This window comes from Phoxinus phoxinus, assembly GCF_949152265.1.
Source record: "Phoxinus phoxinus genome assembly, chromosome: 5".
In the NCBI taxonomy this organism is placed as follows: Eukaryota; Metazoa; Chordata; class Actinopteri; order Cypriniformes; family Leuciscidae; genus Phoxinus; species Phoxinus phoxinus.
The window spans coordinates 37,325,533-37,350,929 of NC_136880.1; the positions used below are offsets into that span (position 1 = coordinate 37,325,533).

Genomic DNA, 25,397 nt, shown 5'->3' on the forward strand with positions numbered 1-25,397 from the left:
AAAATGAACAACAAGAAACATAAAGGGCCCTGTTTTAACGATCTGAAACGTATCAAACGCGAAACGCAAGTAACTTTGTTGGCAGATCTCGGGTGCTGTTGCTATTACATTATACCGGCGGGAAAAACGACTCTTGCGCCCGACGCAAATCTAAAATGGGTTGGTCTGAAGTAGCTTCATTATTCATAGGTGTGGTTTGGGCGTAACGTGCAATAAACCAATCAGAGCGCCCTCTCATATTCCCTTTAAGAGCAGGTGCGCTTGTTCCATGGTGGATTGCTATTATAACAATATAATAGTGTCTTGCCACTATTGATCAAACAGGTTTGATCCGTCATTACTACAATTAGCCTGAATAATTTGGGTAAATGTGTAAGCTAGATTTATGTCTATTTTTTCACATCTTCATGGACACCACAATGATTTATCTCGTGTGGTAATATTTGTCCTTGTTATTATGTATGGTTTGCAAAAATATGAACTGCCATGAGAGAAGCAAAGTGTACGCGCGTTGTGCACACGCTACATTATGGCCAAGCATGCGCCCTTAAAATAGCATCTGAATAACGCGCCACTGTCTTTAGACTTGGTTTTTCCTGGTTTGTGGCGGAATAGTTTTCTGAAACTGCAAAATAGCACCAGGAACGTTTGCGCCGAAACACACCTCCTCTTTTTGCTGAACCGCCCCCCGAGCGCAAGTTCATTCCCTAATTTACTGACGTGCGTCTGTGGAGGGAAAAGTCCTGCAAAATTGGAATGATACATGCGTCGGCGTACAAAGTCATTTGCGCTGGGTGCAAGATAGGGCCCTCTCTCTCTCTCTCTCTCTCTCTCTCTCTCTCTCTCTCTCTCTCTCTCTCTCTCTCTCTCTCTCGCGTAACCTCTGTCTCTCTCTTGGGTTTGATTAATGGCGTTGTACCTGTAGTCTAGCATATCCTGCCTGATGACTGTGCCAGACACACACACACACTATGGATGCCAAGGGGGACTGGACTCTACAGGACAGAAAGACATCCGCCCGGCAGCTGGCTAGTTCCTGGAGCCACACACACACACACACAGTTTACCTGTCCAGCTCACTTGCGCGTAGTTGGTGTAAATATAACTGAACTGCACTGGTATTCTAGGACACACACACAAAGATACACAGGTCTAATGTGTGAACATGGCCCTGTTGTTAGACAATGTTATGTGGTTTTAATTGTTGATTTGTATGTTTATGTTTTGTATGTTGTATGTGCGATTTACATGTTTGATTTGTGTTTAATTTTTAGTTGTTGTGTGCAAGTTTTGTTGTGTTTGTTGCATGTTGTGTTTGTGTATTTGCATGGCTTAATTGTGTTTGTTGCATTCATGCTTTGCATGTTTGTTGCATGCGTGTGTGTGTGTGTGTGTGTGTGTGTGTGTGTGTGTGTGTGTGTGTGTGTGTGTGTGTGTGTGTGTGTGTGTGTGTATTCTGATTTGAATGGTTGAATAGTTTGTGTGTTCATGTGTCATTTGCTGCATGCATGTGTTGGTTTTGTGTATTTGTAACACCTCCGTTTCAAACACCTGAAACTGGAACACAAAACAGTCATGCAAATCACACCAGCATGCAATACACATGCATAAGCATGCAACTAATTTACCTACGTCAGGATACATAAACAGACATACTCAAAAAACAGACAGACTCACACATATACTGTTCATCACACAGTGCAGATAAATAGTATTTACACACTTAAACAAATGAAGTCAATATACAGATAGACAACGGTGATGTCACACTGATGAAGACAAAACTTCCTGTGCGTGTGTGCAGGCGTCTCCGTGCCGTCATACTCACTAAAGTAATTAGTGCCCGCGCTCGCTCCGCACCAGCTAACGGGTACATCCACTGGCATTCTGCCATGGCACGACATTCGTTACGACAATTAGCACCAATCACGGGGGAGAGAAGTCCACCTCACGCACACACACCCCCAGAATCACAACACATGCTCTCCCCGGAGTCTCTCGCTCTCTCGTTTTGACAGCCAGGTGTAATGACGAAGAAATTATTCTGTTAAATGAGGTGTGTTTAAGCCCAGTGCTCACAGACTGCTCTACTTCCTGTTGGCCATAATGGATTTAGCCAGCATGCTAGAAACGACCATCAGTGCGATTGTTAAAATCTAGTATGCTATGACACACATAGTTACACAGTCGCACATATGCAATGTTTCAATACACCCTCGTTCAAAGGAAAAATGCATAAATTATTTGTGGAAAGTCACATGCCCTTCAAAAGTTTGGGGTCGGTTTGATTGTTTTAATGTTTTTGAAAGAAGTCTCTGTTCACCAAGACTGCATTTAAAAAAATGTTTTATCAGAAATGCTGTAAAAACCGTAATATTGTAAAATACAGGTCCTGTTTACACTTGGTATTAAGATCGGATCACAAGTAGACAAGGGAGACACATTCCCGTTTACACCTGGTGTTTAATCCGTCTCTTCCACTTTCGTCCACTTCTGTCCAGATTTCTTTGAGGGGAGGGTCTATGGGCAGGTAAATGAATGTTGTTTTTTTTTCATTCTTTTAATAAACAAAATAAACTCGCGCAATTTGCATATGAACACGCCTGGAGATGACATAACAATATTTGGAGAGCAGCAGCTTTCATTTACACCTGTATTTCGCATCATACACTTGTGATCCGATCGACAAAAATGCAGGAGTAAACATGGATATAGTTCCAATTTAAAATAACCGTTTTCTATTTTAATAGATTTTAATTTATTCCTCTAATGGCAAAGCTGAATTTTCAGCAGCATTAATCCAGTCTTCAGTGTCACATGATCCTTCAGTCATCATCATAATACGCTGATGTGCTGCTTAAGAAGCATTTCTGATTATTATCAGTTTAAAGATCAATAAGTTGTTTGAAATGTATCCCCAAACTTTTGAATGGTAATGTGCAAAATGGAACTCGCACATATCAAGTTTACGTACAATGCAATGAAATACAGCATGTAACCACTGTTTTTTAGTTGTTCATGTAGCTAGGAGCTTTTTCAAGAAATTAGATCTGTCTGTCGCACACTTAATGACAAATTTATGTATGTCAGTCTCTTTTGCTGATATTCTCTTTCTCTCTGTACCTTTTTATGTTTACATAGCTTCATGTAGCTAGCCACATTTTGTTTGTTTGTACTGTAGCTAACTATTAGCATGACATCAATTTAGCTACTTACATGAGAAGCTTGTAGCTTAGCAAGCTACGGCGTCAAAGAAGCTTCTCCAAACCACACAGATGTTTCATGTGTGAGCTGGTCGAGGGTTTGGCTGTATTTGAACATCGGGAAAGGACATCCCATCCTCTTCTTTGTTGTTTTTAGACTGTGACGGTGGGATTTGCTGTGCTGATGGGCCGCACACTTCACTCACACACACTTCACTGGTCACTGTCATTCAGCTGTGTACCTTAAGTGTTTTTTCCTTCCCTCTATTCATTCCATCTATCCTTTTCCATCACTCATTCTCAGTTGACATCTGTCAGCAACGGGCATTAGTATTACCTGACCGCCGTGTTTCAGCACTTCCTTTTGTAGCATTGTATCACTCTATTATCCCTCTCTCCCTTCTCCTCTGTTTCTTTCAAAGCTCACACCTCCTCACAATTCTTCATTCTCCTATTCTTCCCTTTTTCCATACGACTTTGTGCCGCCTCCCCCTCTCTTTCATTCTCCTATTCATGCAGTCCATGAAACGCTTCCCTGAATAGGTTCTCTTGAAATGTTTTGTTTACGTTCTTTCATCCCCCGTTTCATCTCTATAGGCAGTGGCCATTTCAGTTATTTCTGTAGCCTAATGCATCCTGTCTCTCTCTGTCTAGACGACTATAAATCAGAGCTGAGGGAGCAGTTGCCGCTGATTGCGGGCTCAGCCGCGGCTGGAGTGGTCTTCATCGTGTCTCTGGTGGCCATATCTATAGTGTGTAGCAGGTGAGTTCGCCATTATGGAGCCTGACATGTGGCTGGTGCATGTGCAAGCAAGGACAGAAAGACACGAGTTCAGACTAGCTAAATGTGTTCCCGTTTCATCCTTTTACTTAAAACGTATTTAAAAAATATACAAATGCTCACCATGGCGGCATTTATTTAAACAAGAATATAGTTAAAAACAGTGATATAGTGAAATGTAATTTACAATTTAAAATAACTGTTTTCTGATTTAAAATATATTAAGATAAATTAACATAAAATTAAAGCTGAATTTAAGCTTTTTTTTCTAATTTGCTGCTCAAGAAATATTTATTTTTATTATCAATGTTGGAAACAGTCTTGCAATGTATTTGTGGAAACCGTGATACATTTTTTTTCAGGTTTTACTGATTAATAGAAAGGTCAAAAGACCATTTATTTTAAATATAAATCTTTTAACATTATAAAAGTCTTTAATGTCATTTTTGATCAGTTTATTGCATCCTTGCTGAAGAAAAGTGTGTGTGTGTGTATATATATATATATAATTTGCATGTAATATAAAATGTTATAATAAATAATATAATTTATATTGTGGCCCCAGATTCCCACGACTTACTAATACGTCAGCACTTTTTACTAGTTCCCTTGATATACTAAATTGTGTCCAGGTTGTCATAATTTGCTTTTGTGTTAATGTTATGTTCAATAATGTTAAATAAAATCTAGGGAACAAATTAGTGGCCACGATTTACTAAAATGAGGGAACAAATTAATAAATCGTGGGAACTAATTCTTAATTCGTAGCCACAATTTAACTAAGACAAGTGAATTAGTTATTCATGGCCACAATTTACTAAAACGAGGTAACAAATTCCTAATTTGTGGGAACGAATTGTTCACTCATGGCCACGACATATATGTTTACTCTGGGCTCCGGACCAGTGATCTGTTAGTGTCATTCAATGTTTCAAATCCCATTGGTTAGAGTCAGTCTCAGGACTGCCACTAGCTCTCCTCAGAGCACAAGCATCACATCATGCTGATAAATTGGTCTTTATATAAGTTGGTTCTTTGCTGTAGGGGAACGTTAATGATGAGTGAGGTGATGCAATTCCTGTAAATGGTAAGCAATTCATGCTTTTAATCCACAAATAAAAGGAATTGTATCAAAAAAGCCTCTGCAAACCAGCAGACACAACGATATCCAAACGAAACTGACAAAACGTTTTGACTTCAGGCTTTACTTTTGGTCAAACAGAAATTTAGATCATAAAGCTTTTGAAAGGCCTTTTCTGTGCCTTACTATTATTGTGGTACTGATATTGAATAAAGCACCCTAAATGACACACAAAGGCAAAGCCAACTGCGATTGGTCACTTGGCATGACATGTCAATCAAGCGGTCTCTTCCTGTCTTGAGTAGGTGGCTCTTTGCCAGAATAAACTGCCATTTGGCTCGAATTTACTTCCTTTTTGTATCCTTGACAACATCAGACGACCTAAAGAACGTCTTTGACCTAAAAAACACCTCCGCCCCACTTAAAACAGCGAATAAATGTTAGAAACTTATAATGTGACACAATAGGGGCTTTCGCACCAGGTAGTTCTAGGAACTTCTTCTAGGAACTAGCCACTAGGGTGGTTCCCAGAGAACTAATGGTTCCCTTAGGAACATTTTCCTGGATGCATTCGCACTGCCAGTGACATAAGCCGCGCTCGTTGTTGTGACTTTTATTTTGACGGCGCGGCGGACCTTTATTTTGACAGCGCTGAGAACGCTAGACCACACAGTGCTGGCATTCTCTGTGTTCATTAGTTTACGATCTATCTAACAGTCCTGTCTAATACGTTATTAGATAGAACTGTTGTACATAAAAAGTAGACAGTATATACAGTAGAAAGTAGACAGTACATGAAAAGTTATCAGTGTATGCCGTGTGGTTGATGTCCAGTGTTGCTAGCCGAGCAGAAACATATAATCATGTCCCCTCAAAGTTGCGTTGGATTTTCTCCGTAAAGGTTAAGAAGACCATCTATCACTGTTTTCCATGTTCGTAGAGTTAGTTTCTGGAGTAAATATAAAGGCTATAATAATCTGTGTGTTTACGCTAATAAATAAAAAAATGGCGGGTGCTGGTGTTACGCGTGCGTTCGGCCAATCAGCGTACACTAAAGTCACTGGTAGTTCCTGTAGTGCTGGTTTAGACCCTACTCTGAAGTAGGAGTTAAATTAGTTCCTCCAAAAGGAGTTCCTAGAACTAAAATCGTTCCTAGTTCCTGCGGTGCGAACACGCCAAAATACGGCAACTTTCGCCAATAGTTGCAGGAACTATGAAAAGGTTCCTCCGGTGCGAAAGCCCCTATAAGGCTAACCCTTACCCTAACCCTAACCCTATAAGACTCAGACACTTGTTTCAGCCAGCCGAGCAAATCCAGATTCATCTGTTAACTATGTTTTAATTGTATTTTCTCTCACTCATAGGAAACGAGCTTACAATAAGGAGGCTGTGTACAGTGACAAACTCCAGCACTACAGCACTGGCAGAGGTGAGCAAATCACATTAATGCTGACGGACATCTTTGTTTTATGCTCCGCTCCGCCCCTTCCTCTGGGGCAAACCCGACCTGAAAGGGGTTTTGAATATGAGCGAGAGCAAACAGAGAGGAAAACAGAAGGATAGAGATGTGAGGTTACAGGAAATGCCGGGGGATGCGGTGAAACGGAGGAAAGGAACGAGGGATCGCTCCAGGCCTGTGCACTTTTTAGAAGCTGACATTAAAAAGCTTTTCCTACCTGTATACATCCCATAGCCCTGCAAGAAGCTTCAGGCTCATTAGGAACTGAAAACTCTCTCTCTCTCTCTGTCTCCTTGTAAGCAACCTCTCCGAGGATTCGGTGGGCGATCTGCGAAACCAAATTTAATTAACATAAGTGCAGACAAAAAAGTAAACAAATGATGTGACAGCCAGACTTGCACATCAAACAGACAATTTAGAAAGAGGAAGAAAGAACAGAGAACTGAGACTGTGAGAACATGATCTCGTTGTGAGGAGAAATATTCGGATAATTACTGTATCAGAATTTATTCAGTCTTGAATGTCAATGCATATGAGCTAAAAACTAAGAGAAAGACTCTTGACTATGAATATAATTGGCCAAAATGTCACAGACATCCTTGGGTTTTCTAATATTAGCATTATTAAAACTTATGTAAGGTGTTGGAATACAGAAGTGAACTTCATCAGTACTTTCAAACTTAATCCAGCAGGACAATTATGAATTACCTCCAGCACCAAGGACAGACTGTCTTTTGCAAAAAAGGGAACCAAAGTTTCTACTAAAAAAAAGAAGTAAATAATTGCTACAGTTATTGTTAGTACTAAAATTATAATATAAAATATTCAAAGAAGGAGAGTTATTTATTTATACATTTATTGACAATGGTAGTTGTGTTATTGTAGTATTAATGACTATGGTGTTTGGATAAAAAGGTTATACTGGATGATATACAATCATTAATAATGTATATTAAAATGAGGGACAGTGACCTCATATTCATTTAATACTTCAATAACTAACTGTTTTAGTAACTACTTAAAAAAAAAATTCATTTAGAGGACACTTATATTCAAATTGCAAGCATATCACATTTCCCCATATACTGAAGTTGAATTTGGACTGAAGATTAAGGACAGCGACCTCATATCAATTAATTACTCGGAGCTATTGTACTAATAACCATTTATTGTTTCTAATGAAGGATATTAGCAACGCCTGCTGTTTTGATGTTTTACATTTTTAAGATCGTTTCAGCAGAGGTGTACATATATATATATATATATATATATATATATATTGTATTTCAAGAACAGCCACATCTAAAAAATACATCAGTCCGTCCATCTGTCTATGTCTGTCTGTCTGTCTGTCTATCTATCTATCCATCTACAAAAATGTGATGATGTCCGACTCGTTTTATGAAGAAGAAAGCCTTAAGTTTTCAAAAAGCATTAGACATATGACCCACTATTCTGCTTCATACGTACCATGTTGACAATATGACATGACGTGGTTTAATCAATGTACCTAAACAATGATTACCAAATTTCTCTCTCATATTGCTCCTCATAACCACTGAAAATGGTCAAAAAATTTAACCCAAAGTCTAATTATTATGGACGTTATCTGACATTAAGTCTTTCTGCTTCACATTTTCAGCAGGGCAGTGGAGCCGCTGTGGGTTGATTCCCCATGGTTATCATGGGCTTTATAAGTCCTAACGTGAAAAAGCTTTACGTGGTTTAATGTACCTAAACAAAGATCACCAAATTTCTCTCTCATATTGCTCCCCATAACCACTGAAAACTGTCAAAAAACCGAACCCTAAGTCTAATTATTATGGACGTTATCTGACATTAAGCGTTTCTGCTTCATTGAGGCTATTGTAGGAAAACAAGCTTAACGGTTTAATGTACGATGTTCTACGACGTAATCAACGACGTGATCACCAAATTTCTGGTTAGATTTTTTGACAGTTTTAAGTGGTTATGATTAGCAATATGAGAGAGAATCATACAAAATTATTCATGGCGAAATCTGGTGGTTACGCGTACCCAGTGTCCCCACTGAAATCGACACCTATGGCAATAACTCCCTGTGCATCCGTGCAGCCTAGCATGAATAAGAGCAGGGAGAGCAGCAATAACTCCCCTTAGGGGAAACAGAACAGAACCAACATGAATGTATTGCAGATATTATTAATTCAAGATTTTAAAGTACAACATAATTTGAGAATTTATTCTGATTCAAAGAGGAATCAGACAAACCAAATCGTGACTGGACGAGAGGAGGAGCTGGGGATGGAGGAGGGTAATTCGCTTCTGAGAAACGCGATAGCTGCTGATAATACTGAAGGAGCTCATACATGTATACAGTGATAGACGTTGTATTGCTATAGGTAGACGTGGATCAGCTGACAGTCAGCTGATGCTAGCTTAACTAGCGTGACCTGCCAGAACAAACGCTACACTTGATTTCCATCATTCTGTCGTTCTTTCTATTGTTCTTCCAGTCTTTTTTTAATTGTTTCATCCATCCATGCATCTATCTGATAGATAAAAACAGCCTAATTAAAGGGATAGTTCACTTTGAAATTACATTTTGGTATGTTTTAGCTTACCTCAAGGGCATCCAAGATGTAGGTGTCTTTGTCTCCACAGTAGTTTCAATTTTGATATTTTTAGGTCAAACCGTTTTTGTCTGACAGTCATATCATGCAGGTCTTAGGCCCTTAAATGTGTACTTACGATGGGGAATTGTTGAATTTGGACGATGGGGAATTGTTTTAATTTGGACTCTGTGCATGCTCTTTGAGACAGTGACCGTGGACCTGCATGATATGACTGTCAGACAAAAACGGTTTGACCTAAAAATATCAAAATTAAAAATACTGTGGAAACAAAGACACCTACATCTTGGATGCCCTTGAGGTAAGCTAAAACATACCAAAATTTAATTTCAAAGTGAACTATCCCTTTAACAATACAGAAGTGTCACTGTAGCACAAAACATTATTTTTCTTCCATGTATTTGCTGCATTACTGTACTTGCACAGGCATCTATAGGAGTAAGTGTGAAATTGTATGCTCTATGTTGTTCTACAGCTATTTCTGTACCTTTATTTTGCTGAGTCACAACCAGTGCTGCTGTCACTAAGCTGGAACCTGAACCTGGTTACAAATGAAACGCCCACACACACACTCTCTCTCTCTCTCTCTCTCTCTCTCTCTCTCTCTCTCTCTCTCTCTCTCTCTCTCTCTCTCTCTCTCTCTCTCTCTCTCTCTCTCTCTCTCTCTCTCTCTCTCTCTCTCTCTCTCTCTCTCTCTCTATAATGAGCACCCTAAGGATCTGAAAAAAACTTAAATTGCTGTGAATGAAGATAAATGAATGCTGAACATAAAATGTAAATATGGTTTTGTGTAAAATATTGATTTAAAACTTAATAGAACCTTGCAATAGTGAGGCACCCGTAATGTGGCAGAGTCATAATGGAGTACGCTTCATAACGCATGGCTTTTTAATACCAGAGAGATAGAGAAAAATCATCTTTCACCTGAGAGATCAGCGAGATGCTAGAACTAATCTGATCGAAATAATGCTTACACTGTGTCAGACGCTCCGCATAAGAGCACAAATGGGCTGATATTCTCAAAGCTTCTTAACCTGAGACAGATCCTTTTATGTATTAGGACGCATCAGAGCAACTGTTCTTTCAAAGCTCAGAAACAATGCGATTACACAGTCCAGGGGTCAGGCGTTTGCAGTGGTGTATTAGGATGCTCCTATTCACTAACCAAGATTAACAACTCTCAGAATTTGGATGTTCTATATCCGCCATGTTGTTACTGTCACGTGATCTACCAGCGTCAGTTGCGTTGCTTCACTTCCAGTCAAAAAATCCTCCCTCGTGGCCTCATGGGACACTAAAGTGTCCATCAAATGCACACTTCAGAAACTTGACAGAAGTAGCAAGTAATCCGGGTACTTTTCACATACTGTTTTTTGAATGTTTTCTATTTGGACGTACTATTCTTTTGGCGTACTGTTTTTCGCATACTATACAGTAGGGAAGCATTCGATTTTGGATGCTGCGCAAGTGTCTGTCCTCAGGGGCTTGGCCAGAAGTTTCTGTTCTATCTCACAGGGTTTTTAGTGTCCAGGTAGAAGGTATGCATTCTGGTCTCTCTCTCTCTTAATTCTCTCTCTCCTGCGGAACTGGGGTTCAGTGGAGTGGCAGAGCAGTTGGCGTTCCAGGCACGCACGGATCAAGTGGCTATGAAATATTAACATATATATTTTTATTTCCCTTTCTCAGCCATAAGAAACGAGTGGAGCTGTTGCGATGCATTACTCCAGAGGACGAGGGGAGATAAACTGTTTGCTATTTGAGTTATTGATGAACGAAAGCTGCATTTCTAAAATTAAAGCACTCTGTAGGTTTGTGCACGTTGTGTGTTTGAAATGAATAATTCAACAGACCTTCATGACATTTTTCAGCTTAAAGGGTTCATATCATACATTCCTTTCATCAGTTTTCCCCCCTGATGTCCACTTAAAATGTTAGTAAAGCTTTGAAATGACTAGGGACCTTGTTAAAATAAACTTCGACTTTTTGCTTCTAACTGCAGGATCCTTCAGAAGGATCTGCAGAACGGCAGGTGCTGCACACACTGAAGTACAGCACAACATTTGAAAGACACGTGTTAGTTGTGTGGTGTTATGGAATAAGAGCATATATTCTGCTTCCTCCTCTGGTTTCTGATCACAGAATAGCCGTGGTTGACGTTCATGGTTGACTTTTTCCTCAATTAACTCCTAATTACTGCTTATTAATAGTTAGTAAGGTAGTTGTTAAGTTGAGGTATTGGGTAGGATTAAAGGATGTAGAATATGGTCATGCAGAATAAGGCATTAATATGTGCTCTATAAGTACTAATAAATAGCCGATATCCTTGGTATATGCATGCTAATAAGCAACTAGTTAATAGTGAGAATTGGACCCTAAACTAAAGTGTTACCTAACGTCTGATGTCAAAAGTCCAAAGATCTCAGAATGAGCCTTTTTCGCAGCATACATTTTTCTATTTGCAGCATAAATATTTATATTATTTGCAGCATAAATATTATTTTGTACTGGAAAGTATAGGGCTGTGAAATGATTAATCGCAATTAATCGCATCTTGAATATATAAATACACACAACACACACATGCATGTATATATTTAAGAACAATTTGTTATTTATATATTAAATATTTATAAATGCCTACATATAAATATAAATGCAAATATTTGTTAAATGCATGCATGTGTGTATATTTAATATATATACAAATAATTATACATTAAATGCGATTTAATTGTGATTAATCATTTCACGGCCCTACTGGAAAGTTTTAACTTGAACTATGTTTTCATAGTACGTCAAGCTCTTATTTCAAAAGATCAAAGGCCATTTAATTTCTCTGAATATGATACCATTATAATGAGACGTGGTTTTGAGTGAATATTAAGTAAGAAATAATGTAGGACAGGGCTTAATTTTTCTAAATCTATTGATACTTGATTGTCAATGTGTTTGTGTTATATTATTTATTAATATTATTTTTCCCTACTCACGTGGCATTGGAACAAAAAAGAACAGCTGATTTCAAGAAAGTAATTCTATTTTCATGATTTTCAAGATCATGAAAATCCACATTCCTTTCATAATAATAATATGCACTGTTGAATCATGCACAATACAATTCTTCATTATTTATTAAGTAAATAGGGTGACTCTTGATACATTTCACAGTGTTGTCTGGACTCTAGGGCTGTCAGTCGAGTGTGTGCAGGATGGGTTATTATCGTGCCGGAAGACTTGATTGTCTCTTGGCCTTCCCGTCACGCTGGGTGACATTCCCTGGTCTCTCCGCCCTCCAGCGTCCGAGTCAGCGCTCATCTCTTCTGAAGCAGACGTTAGCCTGTCTTTCAGTGTGATTGCATCAGCTTGCACACCTGCTTTTGGGTCTTTTTCGTGTTGGACGGCGGATATGAACACCTCCTTTTAGAGCTCGTTTAATGTTTGTTTTATTTGTGTGGGTTGCTGGTTCTCTCTGATTCTCAGAGATTACTTTCTGCATCCTCGATGTTTACACATGAAGTTTCATCTTCTGCCATGGAGAGCGGTTTGATAGCATGTCTGCGTTATCTGTTTATGAGGTCCTGTGGGGGATAAAGGCAGAAGAGAATTTGATTCGGCTCTATGGGAGAAGCAGAGAGATAGAGAGAGAGAGTGATTCACTGCAACTGTCTTGTGTTCCACTGCTGTTTAATGATGTCATAGTCAGCAGCTATGAATCCATAATGTTTTTAAAGGGGGAAAAATGGAAGAAATAAACACATCTATATATCTATTCCTTATACGACCTTCTAGAGTCATAGTGCTGGAGCCTATCCCAGTTTCTTTTAGGCCAGAGGCAGGGGAAAGCCTGGACAGATGGCCAGTCCATCACAGGGCTCTCTCTCTCACACACACACACACACACACATTTTTGACTTTTTCAAAAACAATTTGACAGCTTTTGAATGATGGTTTCCTTACAGTTACAATGAAACGTTTAAGCTTTAAAGGGGATGCTAAAGCACCATAAGTGTATTCATAAAAAATTATCCAAATGATTTGTGTGAACTACTTTTAATGCTTCATCGCTGATATTCTAGAATGCAGATGTTCAAGAACTGAATGGTTAACGGAACTGAAAGTCATGAAAATAATTTGGTGCCCGTATTTTTATTTAAATCAATTCATAACCCTATTTATTGCAGTGTTTTTATGATAAACTATTGTTGTCATCAGCACCAGGCGACGGGTGCAGTAATTATTTTCATATTTCAGATAAATCCACTCAGTTTTAGATTGCCTCTTGTTTAACCACTCACATTGAATTTGTTTATTTACTGATTCGATAAATGCATTAACACAGAAATGGTTTATAATAATGTGCTCAGACTTGACCTCCTTTCATTGGTATCATAAAATAGATTTACCATAATGTTTTTACAGCTGCACTGAAATGAAGACTTTTAATAACACTAAGAAACTTCAGAGCATTTCATCGAGCCGTGTGATTCTGTTGTGTTCCAGAACTCACTTTGAGGCCAGATCTTTCGAACTGCCACACTCCCATGGGCTGCCCGACCCTGCCAGGCTCTCCGGGGATGAAGATCTACATCGACCCCTTCACCTACGAAGATCCAAATGAAGCCGTCAGAGAATTCGCCAAGGAAATAGATGTCTCCACCGTCAAGATTGAAGAAGTTATTGGGGCAGGTGTGTGGTGTGTTTCTGCTATGTGTAAAAAGCTTTTGAGCAAAAAGCTTTAAAATGGCATAGACATAGAAATAGAAATTATCCCTAAAATATTATTTTAAAGTCTTTATTGTGTTAAATGAGAAAAGCATCAAACATACATTACAAAAAAGTAGCTTTAGAAATAAATATTTGATTTAATTAAACATATAATTTATTACACATAAACTTTTAGGCCACAACGGCCATGTTTTTTGTTTTTTTGTTTTTTAAAGCTACATCTGAATTGGTATTTAGATATATTTACAGATGTACAAATGGCTCTCTTTATGAATGTGCCATTGAATCATTGGTTCACCCGATTGATTCTCGTAAAACTCGTATTCATTCAGAAATTAAACACCGCTGTGTGATGCTACACGCTGTGTAAATGTTGAAATTAACATTAACTAAGATTAATAAATGCTGTATATGTGCAGTTCATTATTAGTTCATGTAAACTAATGAACCTTATTGTAAAGTGTTACCATATGATATATATATATATATATATACTGTTAGACAGGGGCTTTTCTGGGACAGATTTTAAGCACATGTACTTCTTTGAGTATGTCTGCATTTACTCACAAACTCAAGACAGACACACAACACGGCATCATGAGGATCTCTGCTCTTCTCCTCGTCTCCTTGCCGAGTCATGGTGAAGACGAGCCATGACTCACAGTCTGCTCTGATGCAGAAAGCGAAAGTTAATCCACTGATGCACCTCATATGGATTTCACACAGATCATAACAACTACTCTCAACCTTTAGCTCTGAAACTCAAATCAAAGTTGATAGTTTCTCTTTAACCTATCCCTTACTATTTTTGCCCATTTTTTTCTTGAGTTATATTGATTTTTTAACACTTCTGGCGCCATATAAATAATCAGGCTTGGTTTTGTTCCAAAGTTGCTTCTAGTGAAGATATTGTGCAACCTGTGGTTTAGTGACATGCTGAATGTCAGAATGAACCCAGTGACTCAATCCTGAGTCACATCCACATGTTTGAGAGCTGCAGTTTGTGTTATTTAAAAGTACGATTCGCACTTTTGACTCCTTTCTGACAGTCAAAGCGGCGTTACGTCATGAAGGTGCGGATTCAGAGGAAGACATCGAGTGCCATTCAGGACAGGGCCTAACTCTATTGGTTGAGCCTTGTTTATTGGTTCATTGGTTTACTTAGCCTACAAATGGTTTACTTAACATGGAAAAGTTACAGAGATCAGCTTGATTAAATCCTGAAATTCAGCGATAATACTCTCAATTTTTTACTTAAACTTTGGGACTTTTAAGGCTTCTTTATTTGCTATTTGCTTTAGAAGTTACCATACGAATGCACTTGGATTGACCAATATAGAAACTTTTTTGCTGAATCACTGTTAGTTATGAGCTTGGATCTTTAACCACTTTATTGTTGTTATGGTCTAAATACTCTCCCACTCATTCTTCCTATCTCTGCGCCCCAGGTGAGTTCGGGGAAGTATATAAAGGTCGACTGAAACTGCCTGGAAAACGAGAGATCTACGTTGCCATCAAAACACTGAAGGCGGGTTATTCTGAGAAGCAGAGACGCGACTTCCTGTCTGAGGCATCAATCATGGGGCAGTTTGATCACCCCAACATCATTCGCCTTGAAGGGGTGGTCACCAAAAGCCGGCCGGTCATGATCGTCACAGAGTTCATGGAGAACGGGGCACTTGACTCTTTCCTTAGGGTAAATGCAACATCCAAAACAAGCTCACTATCTCTCTCTCTCTCTCTCTCTCTCTCTCTCTCTCTCTATTTTCTTTCTGTTTCATTCTTTCCTTCTGGCATGAAGAAGTACACTGCTTAATCGATGTTCAGCCCGTTTTTTCAATCTCATGGATTGGTTCTCCCTAGCTTTGATCTGGTGCCGCAATAAAGGTTCTCTTTGAAGTCGGCTTAAAAATCCACCACATCCGAGTAGCGTCACCATCGATCCACATCCCCCCCCCACCCCTGTTTGTTATCGTGCATTCAGTTCAAAGCTTTCACTTGCGCAACATGGCGACTGTGTACAGAAGTTTCGAAGGAACTGAAATGTCCCCCACTGTGTGCTGTTAACATGTTTTAGACCGCTACTGATGAAGTGTTAAACACAAATGGTGCTCGAAAAAGTTAAATCAATATGTTTCTTTTATGGTTGTGCAAATACTTTATTACATTTATTTTATTTATATTTATTTTGTCCATGCTGCAGTTAATCAAATTCAAACTCAAATTATTGAAGGGTTTGCCTTATAAAATGAAATAATTTTATTTATTTAACATGTCTCTAACAGTACATCCATGTCTCAGAACATCTATCTATCCATCTATCCATCTACCCATCTACCTGTCTCAAATCTTCATATTTTAAATCTTCTTTAATATAGTCAAATATTCTAATTCAATTAAATTAAATTTGTTACATTTAATTTTTGATTGGAGTTCCACATCATGTTTGCTACCCCTATTCAAATTCAACTCAGTTAAGGAACTGAACTGAACTGAAATGTTAAAGGGACTCACAAGAGTAACCACCAGATAGAACCAAAAACGTGTACAGGTAAAGGCCGAGAGCTCGTTTGATTGAGCTTTGACATATTGGTGAATGTCATGTGATATCTGTGTTCTGTGGTAGCAAAACGACGGGCAGTTCACGGTGATCCAGCTGGTGGGGATGTTGAGGGGAATTGCTGCAGGGATGAAGTATCTGTCGGAAATGAATTACGTCCACCGAGACCTGGCTGCCCGCAACATCCTGGTCAACAGCAACCTCGTGTGCAAAGTGTCGGACTTCGGCCTATCCCGTTATCTGCAGGAAGACACCTCTGACCCCACCTATACCAGCTCACTGGTAAGCCATTGTCCAGGGACATCAGACTCACCTCTTCATTTTAACAGAAGATAATAGCTGCCATGATTGGCACTTTTGCTTGAGGTAATTGAAAAGACAGATATACTGTCCTTAATTTCAATGCTTTGGTTTTATTTTCTCATTCATATATGCTTTATTGTCTTTTATTTCCTAAAATGTCTCCAGAATGAAACAGTGCATTGTCTCCCTGACAGGACACAACCATTTCCTGAAAAAAAAACTGCATTTAAATTCTGTGTGTGATTGAACAAAGCCAAGTGACTGGACTTCCAATAGCCTTCCTCCCCAAATGAAGCGCTCAGACTTCCAGAATTCTCTATTATGTATCATTAATAGGCATCCAAGGCATCATTAGCCCTCCTGTGCTGCAGATCTTTAATATTAATATGAAATACTATTTTCTCCTGCCTCTTTAAAGACTCTCTATTCAGAGCACTGTGCTATGTCTGGTACTGTGGATTCACCACGTTGGTAATTATCTGGGTTTACTGATAATTCATTGTCTTGTTCCGTCTTATCAGACCCTGTTATGATTTCTGTATTCAGGCTGGTTTCGGAGGTGCTAGTACATTGACAGTCACACTTTTAGCAGGGTCAACCGTTTCAGTGCATAATTCCTCTGCACTGGAGAAAAACAGCCCTAGGTCACATCCTTTATTGAACGCGTTTTAAATTCACTTCAGACCTCTCATGGAAATGTCCCATGCATTGTAAGCAAACAATTTCATCTTTTACACTCGGGTGGTTCCTCGGCGCTGGTGATCAGAGATGTGAGGCGGATAAGGAGACGAGACAACAGACAGGGAATATTTAGCTAACGTTTTGTCTCTCTTGAAACGTGTGAAAGCTCATTAAGCCCCAAAGGCAGCCGCCATTCACAAACATGATGTCCTGTGGTGACTGTTGATTGACAGGGATATGAAGCAAAGGTGTGAACTGGGGTGCGATACTGATGTGACATCTCTGTCTTCCTTACTGATAGAGGGAGAATTTAATTACCCCCCAGGGTTTTTTGGGGGGCATTTTGGGGTTCGCTTGTCAACATTTCGTGCCCTTTGTTTGCCAGCCTGGTTTAGGTTGATAAAATTATACGACACAATCTATCTATCCATCCATCCATATTTCTGATCTATCTGTCTGTCTGTCTGCCTGTGTGTCGGACATAGTAGTTGTAGCTTGATCTTTCTCTTTCTCTTTACTGAGTTCATTGCATAGGGGAACGTTGACACTAGTCATGTGAAAGGGCCTTCAGTGTTTTGTTCCATGGAAGCTGCTGTAGAATTTATCCAAGGATTTGCAGAAGACATGAAGGTTTAAGTTGCTGTGATGTGATTAGCACACAAATACACACACATCCATCCATCCATGCAGTGCTGATCTTTCAGGTTGTTTGATTATGTTGCTTCATCTCTCACTCTGTCACTCTTTCACCAATGAATCACTCTCTGTGTCCAATATCACTGTTTTATGAAAGGACACAGGTTTTTCCATCAAGCACTCCTTTTTGGTGACAGAACACTGATTATGTACATATTGACTGTGAGTGTGCACATCTATCTATCTATCTATCTATCTATCTATCTATCTATCTATCTATCTATCTATCTATCTATCTATCCATCTACTGTATACGTCTGTTTGTCTGTCTGTAGGTCTGTCTGTAGGTCTGTCTGTAGGTCTGTCTGTATGTTTGTCCATCCATTCGTCCGTCCAAAGCTGGATAGAAAAATGTAATACCTAAACAGCTCAGTCACATTCAGTCTGGACACACAGTACAGTAATGTACTGGACTCTTAGGATGAGACATTTGTAAGTATGTCTGCCCATCTGTCTTCCTGTCATATGGACATTTTGTTTTTTAAATTTGTTTTCAGCTGATTTATGTACTGTGTCTAACTTGAAGATAACACAATCTTGTTCTAAAACACACACAAACTAGCCAGTGAGTTCCTCACCCAAAAACTGGAGGATTCTTGGTCTTGGAGGAGATGATATTGAAAAGGGAGTGAAATTGAAAGTGAAGAAATAAAGAATTGTCCCTCACTTTCTCAGCATGAACACAGACTTCAGCGTGACAAGTGCAGTGGCTGTGTGCTGCAAAAGGAAAATAAAACCATTTACACTGAGGTGGGATCGGAATGTGTGACACCCCCCCACCCTGCCACCCTCCTCTCTGTCACTTTCTGTTTCCCTCTTCCTCTTCCTCTCCATTCCGAGTCATGCCAGATTGTGGAAAGTGACATGCTCATTCTCTCTTTCCTGTTTATTCACTATTTCAATTCCTTCAGTGTCTTCAGTTGTGTTCCCACACTTGTCTTCTCAGTTCCAGGTGTTAAAGTCTGATGTCCTTTAGCATCTCGTGCAATTGTATAGTCTTGTTTAGCCAGACTTTTGCCTGTTAGTGTCAAGAATGGTTCACATTACGACTTATTCTGGCCAAGAACTGTCACTTAAACTAGTTCACACTGCCCAACTTGGTTTTCTGGCAGTGGAAACTGGCCTATGACACAAAAAGCCATCTGACCATCAAAAAACAGTTGTCTGGTATTGTTGCATTAGTGTTGGAACTGTAACTGTTGCTCCTGTACTCTTGCTCCTGTAGCTCAAGCAGTAGAGCTACCATTTGTGTTGAAAAGAGTATGAATGACCTCACCACCATCAACAACAACAACAACAAACTTTATTTATAAAGCACTTTTAACACAATACAAATTGATCCAAAGTGCTGTACATAGTGCATAACAGGACTACACTATAACAACAATTACAGGTTTCCGAAAGCTAAAGAATAAAAATATGTTTTCAGAGTAGATTTAAAAATGTCCAATGAAGGAGCAGACCTCACATAAGGCAGAGCATTCCAAAGCTTGGGTCCAGCCACAGAAAAGGCTTGATTACCCTTTAATTTGTAGCGACTTCGTGACACATTTAAAAGCAAGTGATTTGAAGATCGAAGTGCCCTAGCAGGACAGTATAGCACAATAAGATCACAAATATATCTTGGTGCGCAGCCAGACAATGCCTTATAAACAAACATAAGGATCTTAAAATCAACTCGAAACTTAATAGGAAGCCGGTGAAGGGAGTTTGTACATGTACAGTCTGTTCATCTGCTAAAAATATCTTTGTAAGAGCAAGAAATGTGTGTGTTTGTGCGTGCGTGCGTGTGTGCGTGTGTGTGTGTATGTGTGTGTGTGTGATGTAGTCTGAAGTGTCACAGGTACCTAAGCCAATATAAGCCCATCAGTTATTACATTCCCTGTCTGTATGTGTGTGTCAGTCCCCAGTGCAGAACAACATGTGTGCTCATTTTATGCTTCTTAATCTTTCCTGATCTCACAACAGCTTGCTTTGAACAATTCTAATAGTGTAAAACAGCATTTAGATGGAAAGTCTCAAGGTCACTATCACAGAGCCAGATTCATTCTGAATGAACACTGATTTATGCTTTCATTTATGCCAAGGGATACGTTTTTGTTAGAATCTTAAAGTAACACTAGATTTTGTGGTATGCATTTTATTTTTCTAAATGGATGCTAGGATGTTGCTCTGTGTTTTTTGTTAGTGTGTTCTTAGTCTCGTATAGCCAGACCTTGAGACTGACGGTAGAAGGTCTGGACTCTGGACTAATCACAGTTCCTTTTGTTCTGCGTCATGTTTTAGGGGTGTAAAAAAATTTAACGTCAATGTCCCTACAATAACAGACCGGTGTGTACTATTGGACATATTTTTAAAAGTCATACTTTAATACGATTTTGATAAGCGCTCATTGTCACTGTTGTAAACACGTCGCCGTTCTTCTTCCATGAGGTGGTTTGGCATAGCAGCATCTTTGTTTCCAGGCAGACCGTTAAAAAACACAACACACACGTCTGAGACTGGGTTGCTCTAGGTGGTTGCTGGGTGGGTTTCAGGGTGTCCTGGGATATTATGCTGGGGGTTGTTGTTGCAAAGGGGGGGTTCTGGTTGTTTGCCACGATGTTGCTGGGTGGTTGTTAGTAGAGCCCGACGGATTTATCGGTCTGTCGATTTTATTGGCCGATATGAGCCTGTCGCAGATATATCGGTATCGGCATATATAACGCAGATATGACGCTGATATGATTTTTTAAAGAACAGAGAACGCGTATAAAATGCTTATAAATTGTGTAACTACATTTGTCCAGCAGAGCGCGCTCCATTGTTTGCTAATGGCGACCCATGTCACTGTAGTGACACCAGCCAACCCTTTCTCTTCAGTAAAAGGAAGTCTCTTCAGACACGGTGTAAGATGTGCACACATTAGCATTAGGTATGAAACATGTCTAGCTAGCTAATGTATCAAACAAGTATGATAAGCTCGTTGTGAGAGTAAAAGACAGGGACATTGTTTACTTTATAGCATTGCGTCTCACCATGTGACAAAGTAGCATTAAATCACCATTCAAGAGACTCATGCCACCACCGCACTGGTAACTAGTTAGCAACTTACCGTTAAGACACCGCTTGACTGCTTGTCTGCTGCTGCCTGAACAAGACAGAGGACGCGATGTGAAAAAAAAAAGTTGAACCGATTATATAATAATCAGTGATGTTTGTCTGCACTGGATGCAGCGAAAAATCTCCAACAGTAAACTGATGCATCATGATATTTATGACGTACTGACGCCAAGGACAAAAATGCTTTGTAATGGGTGCTCTGCCGCGGTAAACGCGAACGACAACAGCCGCGTCCGGTGTAGACACAGTATCAGCCCATTGTACCATAACGCTATGTTACAACATCAAGTAATTTTCCAATAATTTATAGAATTATAACACTTTATATTGGGCCATTTTGCATAATGAGTAGTTTCACATTTAGTACATATGTAATTAAACATGTTTTCATTATGGTATTACTTTTACTTCAGTGTACTTCAAGTACTTCATCCACTGGTAGAGACTAGAGGAATTGAGAATAATAATAGAAGATAACAAGTTTTTTTTATATATAACGTGACTAAATAAAAAGACAAAGTCATTAGTGAAGATTATGCAACAGTATTTAGAATATAATATAAAATAGAAACATGCAATGCAAACTATTTTGGTTACAGCTCAAATGTATCATTCTCATTCTATCATTCACCCTGCCTCCATTACATATCTTTGTCACACAAGTGTTTGATCACAACATTTGTATTTATATTCTGTTTTTGTATACTGTATTCTATATACAGTATCAGTCAAAAGTATGTACACATATGGGAAAGTGTGTCCAAACTTTTGACACTGTTCTATAATATACACAAATAATATTGCTACTGTATTATAATATATAAATAATATTGGCCGATATATCGATATCAGGCTTTTTTTACTCCTAATATCGGTATCGACATCGGCCCCCAAAAAAATCATATCGGTCGGGCTCTAGTTGTTAGTATTGTAATCTATATGCCTCGGACTCTTGGTCCGTATGAATTAGCTCAAATGATCTATAGGGAATTTTAATAACTAATCATGAATATGATTAATATTCTGCATATTACTTTACATTAAATTATCGAAATTGAAAATGTCTAGATTATACGAATATATGAATAATTGATCACAACGTCTTATAATTCCTCATTCAGATATCAATAATCTTATTTAATTTCGATTATGAGATAACCTTTAAGGGAAATTCATGTAATGATCAAATAGGTGTTTGTCCTGCAAAAACCATCAAAGATCACCCATCAACCTCTCAGTAAAGCTATCTCCTTATAACCTCCAAGAAACATTAATTTTCTGGCCGTGAACATTAATTTTCCTGTGTTTATAAAATTAAAACTAGTAAATAATAAGAGCTCTGGCAGCTCTTGGATCTTTTAATCTCATTGACGTTTGTGGTTTTACGAGCGTTTTTTCACAGACACAGTCTTGAATATATTGTTTTAATAAATGCAAACTACAGAGTATAACGGATTACACATAGTGATTATAGGTTTTATACGTCTATGTACAGTTACTTACATTAAACAGACAAGACAAAAACGGGTAACAGCTGATGAGAGAAGGAGAGTTATAGAGAGTTGGGGAGGGGCGCGCGCCGTAGCACGCGCTGAGATTGTAGAGAGATAGAGAAGGAGAGAATGGTCCCGTGTGACCATAGAACAGCAAACATCACAGACCTTTGAGAGAGACATCAATCAAAACAAACCTTAAAACATTAACACTCGTCAGAGTTTGATACTTGCAAAAAAGGTTCGTTTGTGTGTGATGAGCTGTGTCCAGCATGCGCGTGTTCTCGTGTCTGAGGCGCGTTCTCCCGTGTCGTTTCGGAGCCGGGCGCGTGCTCGTTGCCAGAGCACGTTTCCGCGGGAGCTTTGAAAGCTGGTTGAAAGTGAAGTTGCTGAAGGAATTCAGGCTCCGTTCGTTCGACTCGTAGGTGGAAACGAACAAAGTGGAATTTGGAAATTAAACAAAAGAAACTTTATAAAGAAAATAAAAGCAGGGAACTCCGTGAGGGAGTTTAGATCGGAGACGTCACATGATGAGCAGTGATGAAGGCAGGGAGCAGAGAGCAAGAGAGCGCAGGAAGAGCTTTGCTCTTTCCTTTAAAGACTGTATGGGTCACTCCTTCGTTCGGCGCGTTGTCCAATCACCTTCAGTGATCTGGGAGCGGGAGAATCTTCTTTGTCCTGCCAGAAGACCCCAGTCTGTGTAGTTTATGACAGAGCTTTGCCTTAGTCATTTCTATGACTAAAAAGGATTCATCTAGTAATAATCATATCATTGCAGTCTATTATCGAGATTCAACTCCGTTAGGTCTCAAGATTTAAAATGGTATCAAACACATTCAGGTTGGATTATATGATAACGAAGTTACATAAGATATACAGATTAGAAGCATTTAGATTTTGATTACTACACATTAAAACTTACACTAAATCCCAAAACTGTCATGACATATAAATGGCAACACATAATACATTTGGTAATGTTTTAAATATGATTCGTTTGAAGAAAAGTCTCTTGTGTGTGTGTGCGTATCTCTCTGGAGACGTGGGTGTTCTGTCACGTGTGTTCCTTGGAATTTTTGGGGTGTCGTGTTACGTGTCTCTTTGTGTGTGTGTAATGGAGAAAGAGACAGAGACCTCTTGTTTGTTCACACAACGAATGAAGTGTTTGCAAGAAATCACGATTCACTAAATTTGATAAGCACCTGTCCGGATGTCAATGTTGCTACAGTATGTTCTAATAACTAACTAGCAACATTGTAGCAACCGACCACAACATCCGAGCAACCACTCACAACACCAGCTAGCAACATCCAAGCAACCAGCCATAAAACCATAACAACCTCCCAGCAACATCCTGGCAACCACCCAGTTGCTATATGATACTGGGGGTTGTGGTTGCAAGAGGGGTTCTGGTTGGTTGCCAGGAGGTTTCTGGGTGGTTGTGGTTTCTGGTTGGTTGCCAAGATGTCACTGGGTGGTTGTTAGGGTTTCATGGGTGGTTGCTTGGATCTGGTGTTGTGTGTGGTTGCTACAATGTTGCTAGCTGGTTGTTAGCTGGTTGCCAGGATGTTGTTGGGTGGTTGTGAAGGTGTTCTGAGTGGATTCTTGGAGCCCTATGATATTCTGGTCCCTAAATATGCCTTGTGTGTTTTCTTCAATGCATGTTCTGGGGATTTTCATTCATTTTATCGCTAATAACAGTAATTGTACACCTCTCCTCAACAAGACACTCAATTTTAGGTATTCCCTATGTCCACAGCGGGGTCAATTTACACGTTAACCCCAAAAATATGTACAAGCAGTTATAAAACTGTTGTTTGCCCTTTTAGTATGTAATTTGTACAGCAGCATTTTTTTGTGATTTATTTTAGTCAATATGAACTATCAATTCAGTCTCAATTTCCTGCATGGGTTTATGCAGCCTTGACTCTTGCCTCTCTTGTAAAATGTCGACTGTGAGCAGATTGGTTAGCAAGTTACGGAGGATATCAACACCATTTTACCGCACAGCTGTCCTCGGCTGTCATTATTTAAACATGAAATCTGCCCTTTGACCTGCAGCATGGGCACAGTGCCATGCGACAGACTTGATCCCAGTGAAAACAGTTCACAGTGGCGTACAAGTGCCGTTTCATTTAAGCACAAAGAACTCTTAAAAGAAAAAGAAAGAGTGAGAGGAAAAAAAAAAGAATACTTAACCTGGTTATGAAAGACAAGGTCATAATCTAATATTAAAAATCCTGGATGGGAAATTGAAAGGAACGGATGATAAAGGATTAGGCGAGCGTGGTTTAATTTGCACTGTCCCCGTTGGGTGTCTGGGCGGTGGCGGGGCGGTACGGGACCGCGAAGAGGGGGCGAAAGGTTAGATACGCACGGTTAGCCTACTGCTATCTGGACCAGCTCCCCTGACGTCTGATTTGCCTGCTGATGTTATTGCAGCACAATTTGGACTGGAATTTGAAATTAATGTAAGTGAAGGAGATATAAGCAAATTAGATCCGTGAGGCCCACAGAGAAAGCGAATGGCCACGGGTTATAATTTAAAAGCAGTTAGACAAGGTGATCTAGTATTCATCAATTTTGCAGCATTGGTTTGTTGACATCAGTGTGAGATGGGGGTGTGCGGTGGATATTTTATCAAGGTATGAGTCGTTTTATATCATTGTATATATGTTTTGTGTTTGGTTTGTGGTACACC

General features: G+C 39.3%; 1 protein-coding gene across 1 annotated transcript in view; it reads left to right on the forward strand.

The window, feature by feature from the left end:
* ephb1 (EPH receptor B1) overlaps positions 1-25,397 on the forward strand; it is a 229,684-nt gene that overhangs the window by 185,175 nt on the left and 19,112 nt on the right. Inside the window, exons 8-12 of the mRNA XM_079613436.1 lie at positions 3,858-3,966; positions 6,430-6,494; positions 13,637-13,822; positions 15,310-15,557; positions 16,488-16,703. Coding sequence (XP_079469562.1) covers positions 3,858-3,966; positions 6,430-6,494; positions 13,637-13,822; positions 15,310-15,557; positions 16,488-16,703 — 824 coding nt within the window. The remainder of the gene's footprint in view (positions 1-3,857; positions 3,967-6,429; positions 6,495-13,636; positions 13,823-15,309; positions 15,558-16,487; positions 16,704-25,397) is intronic.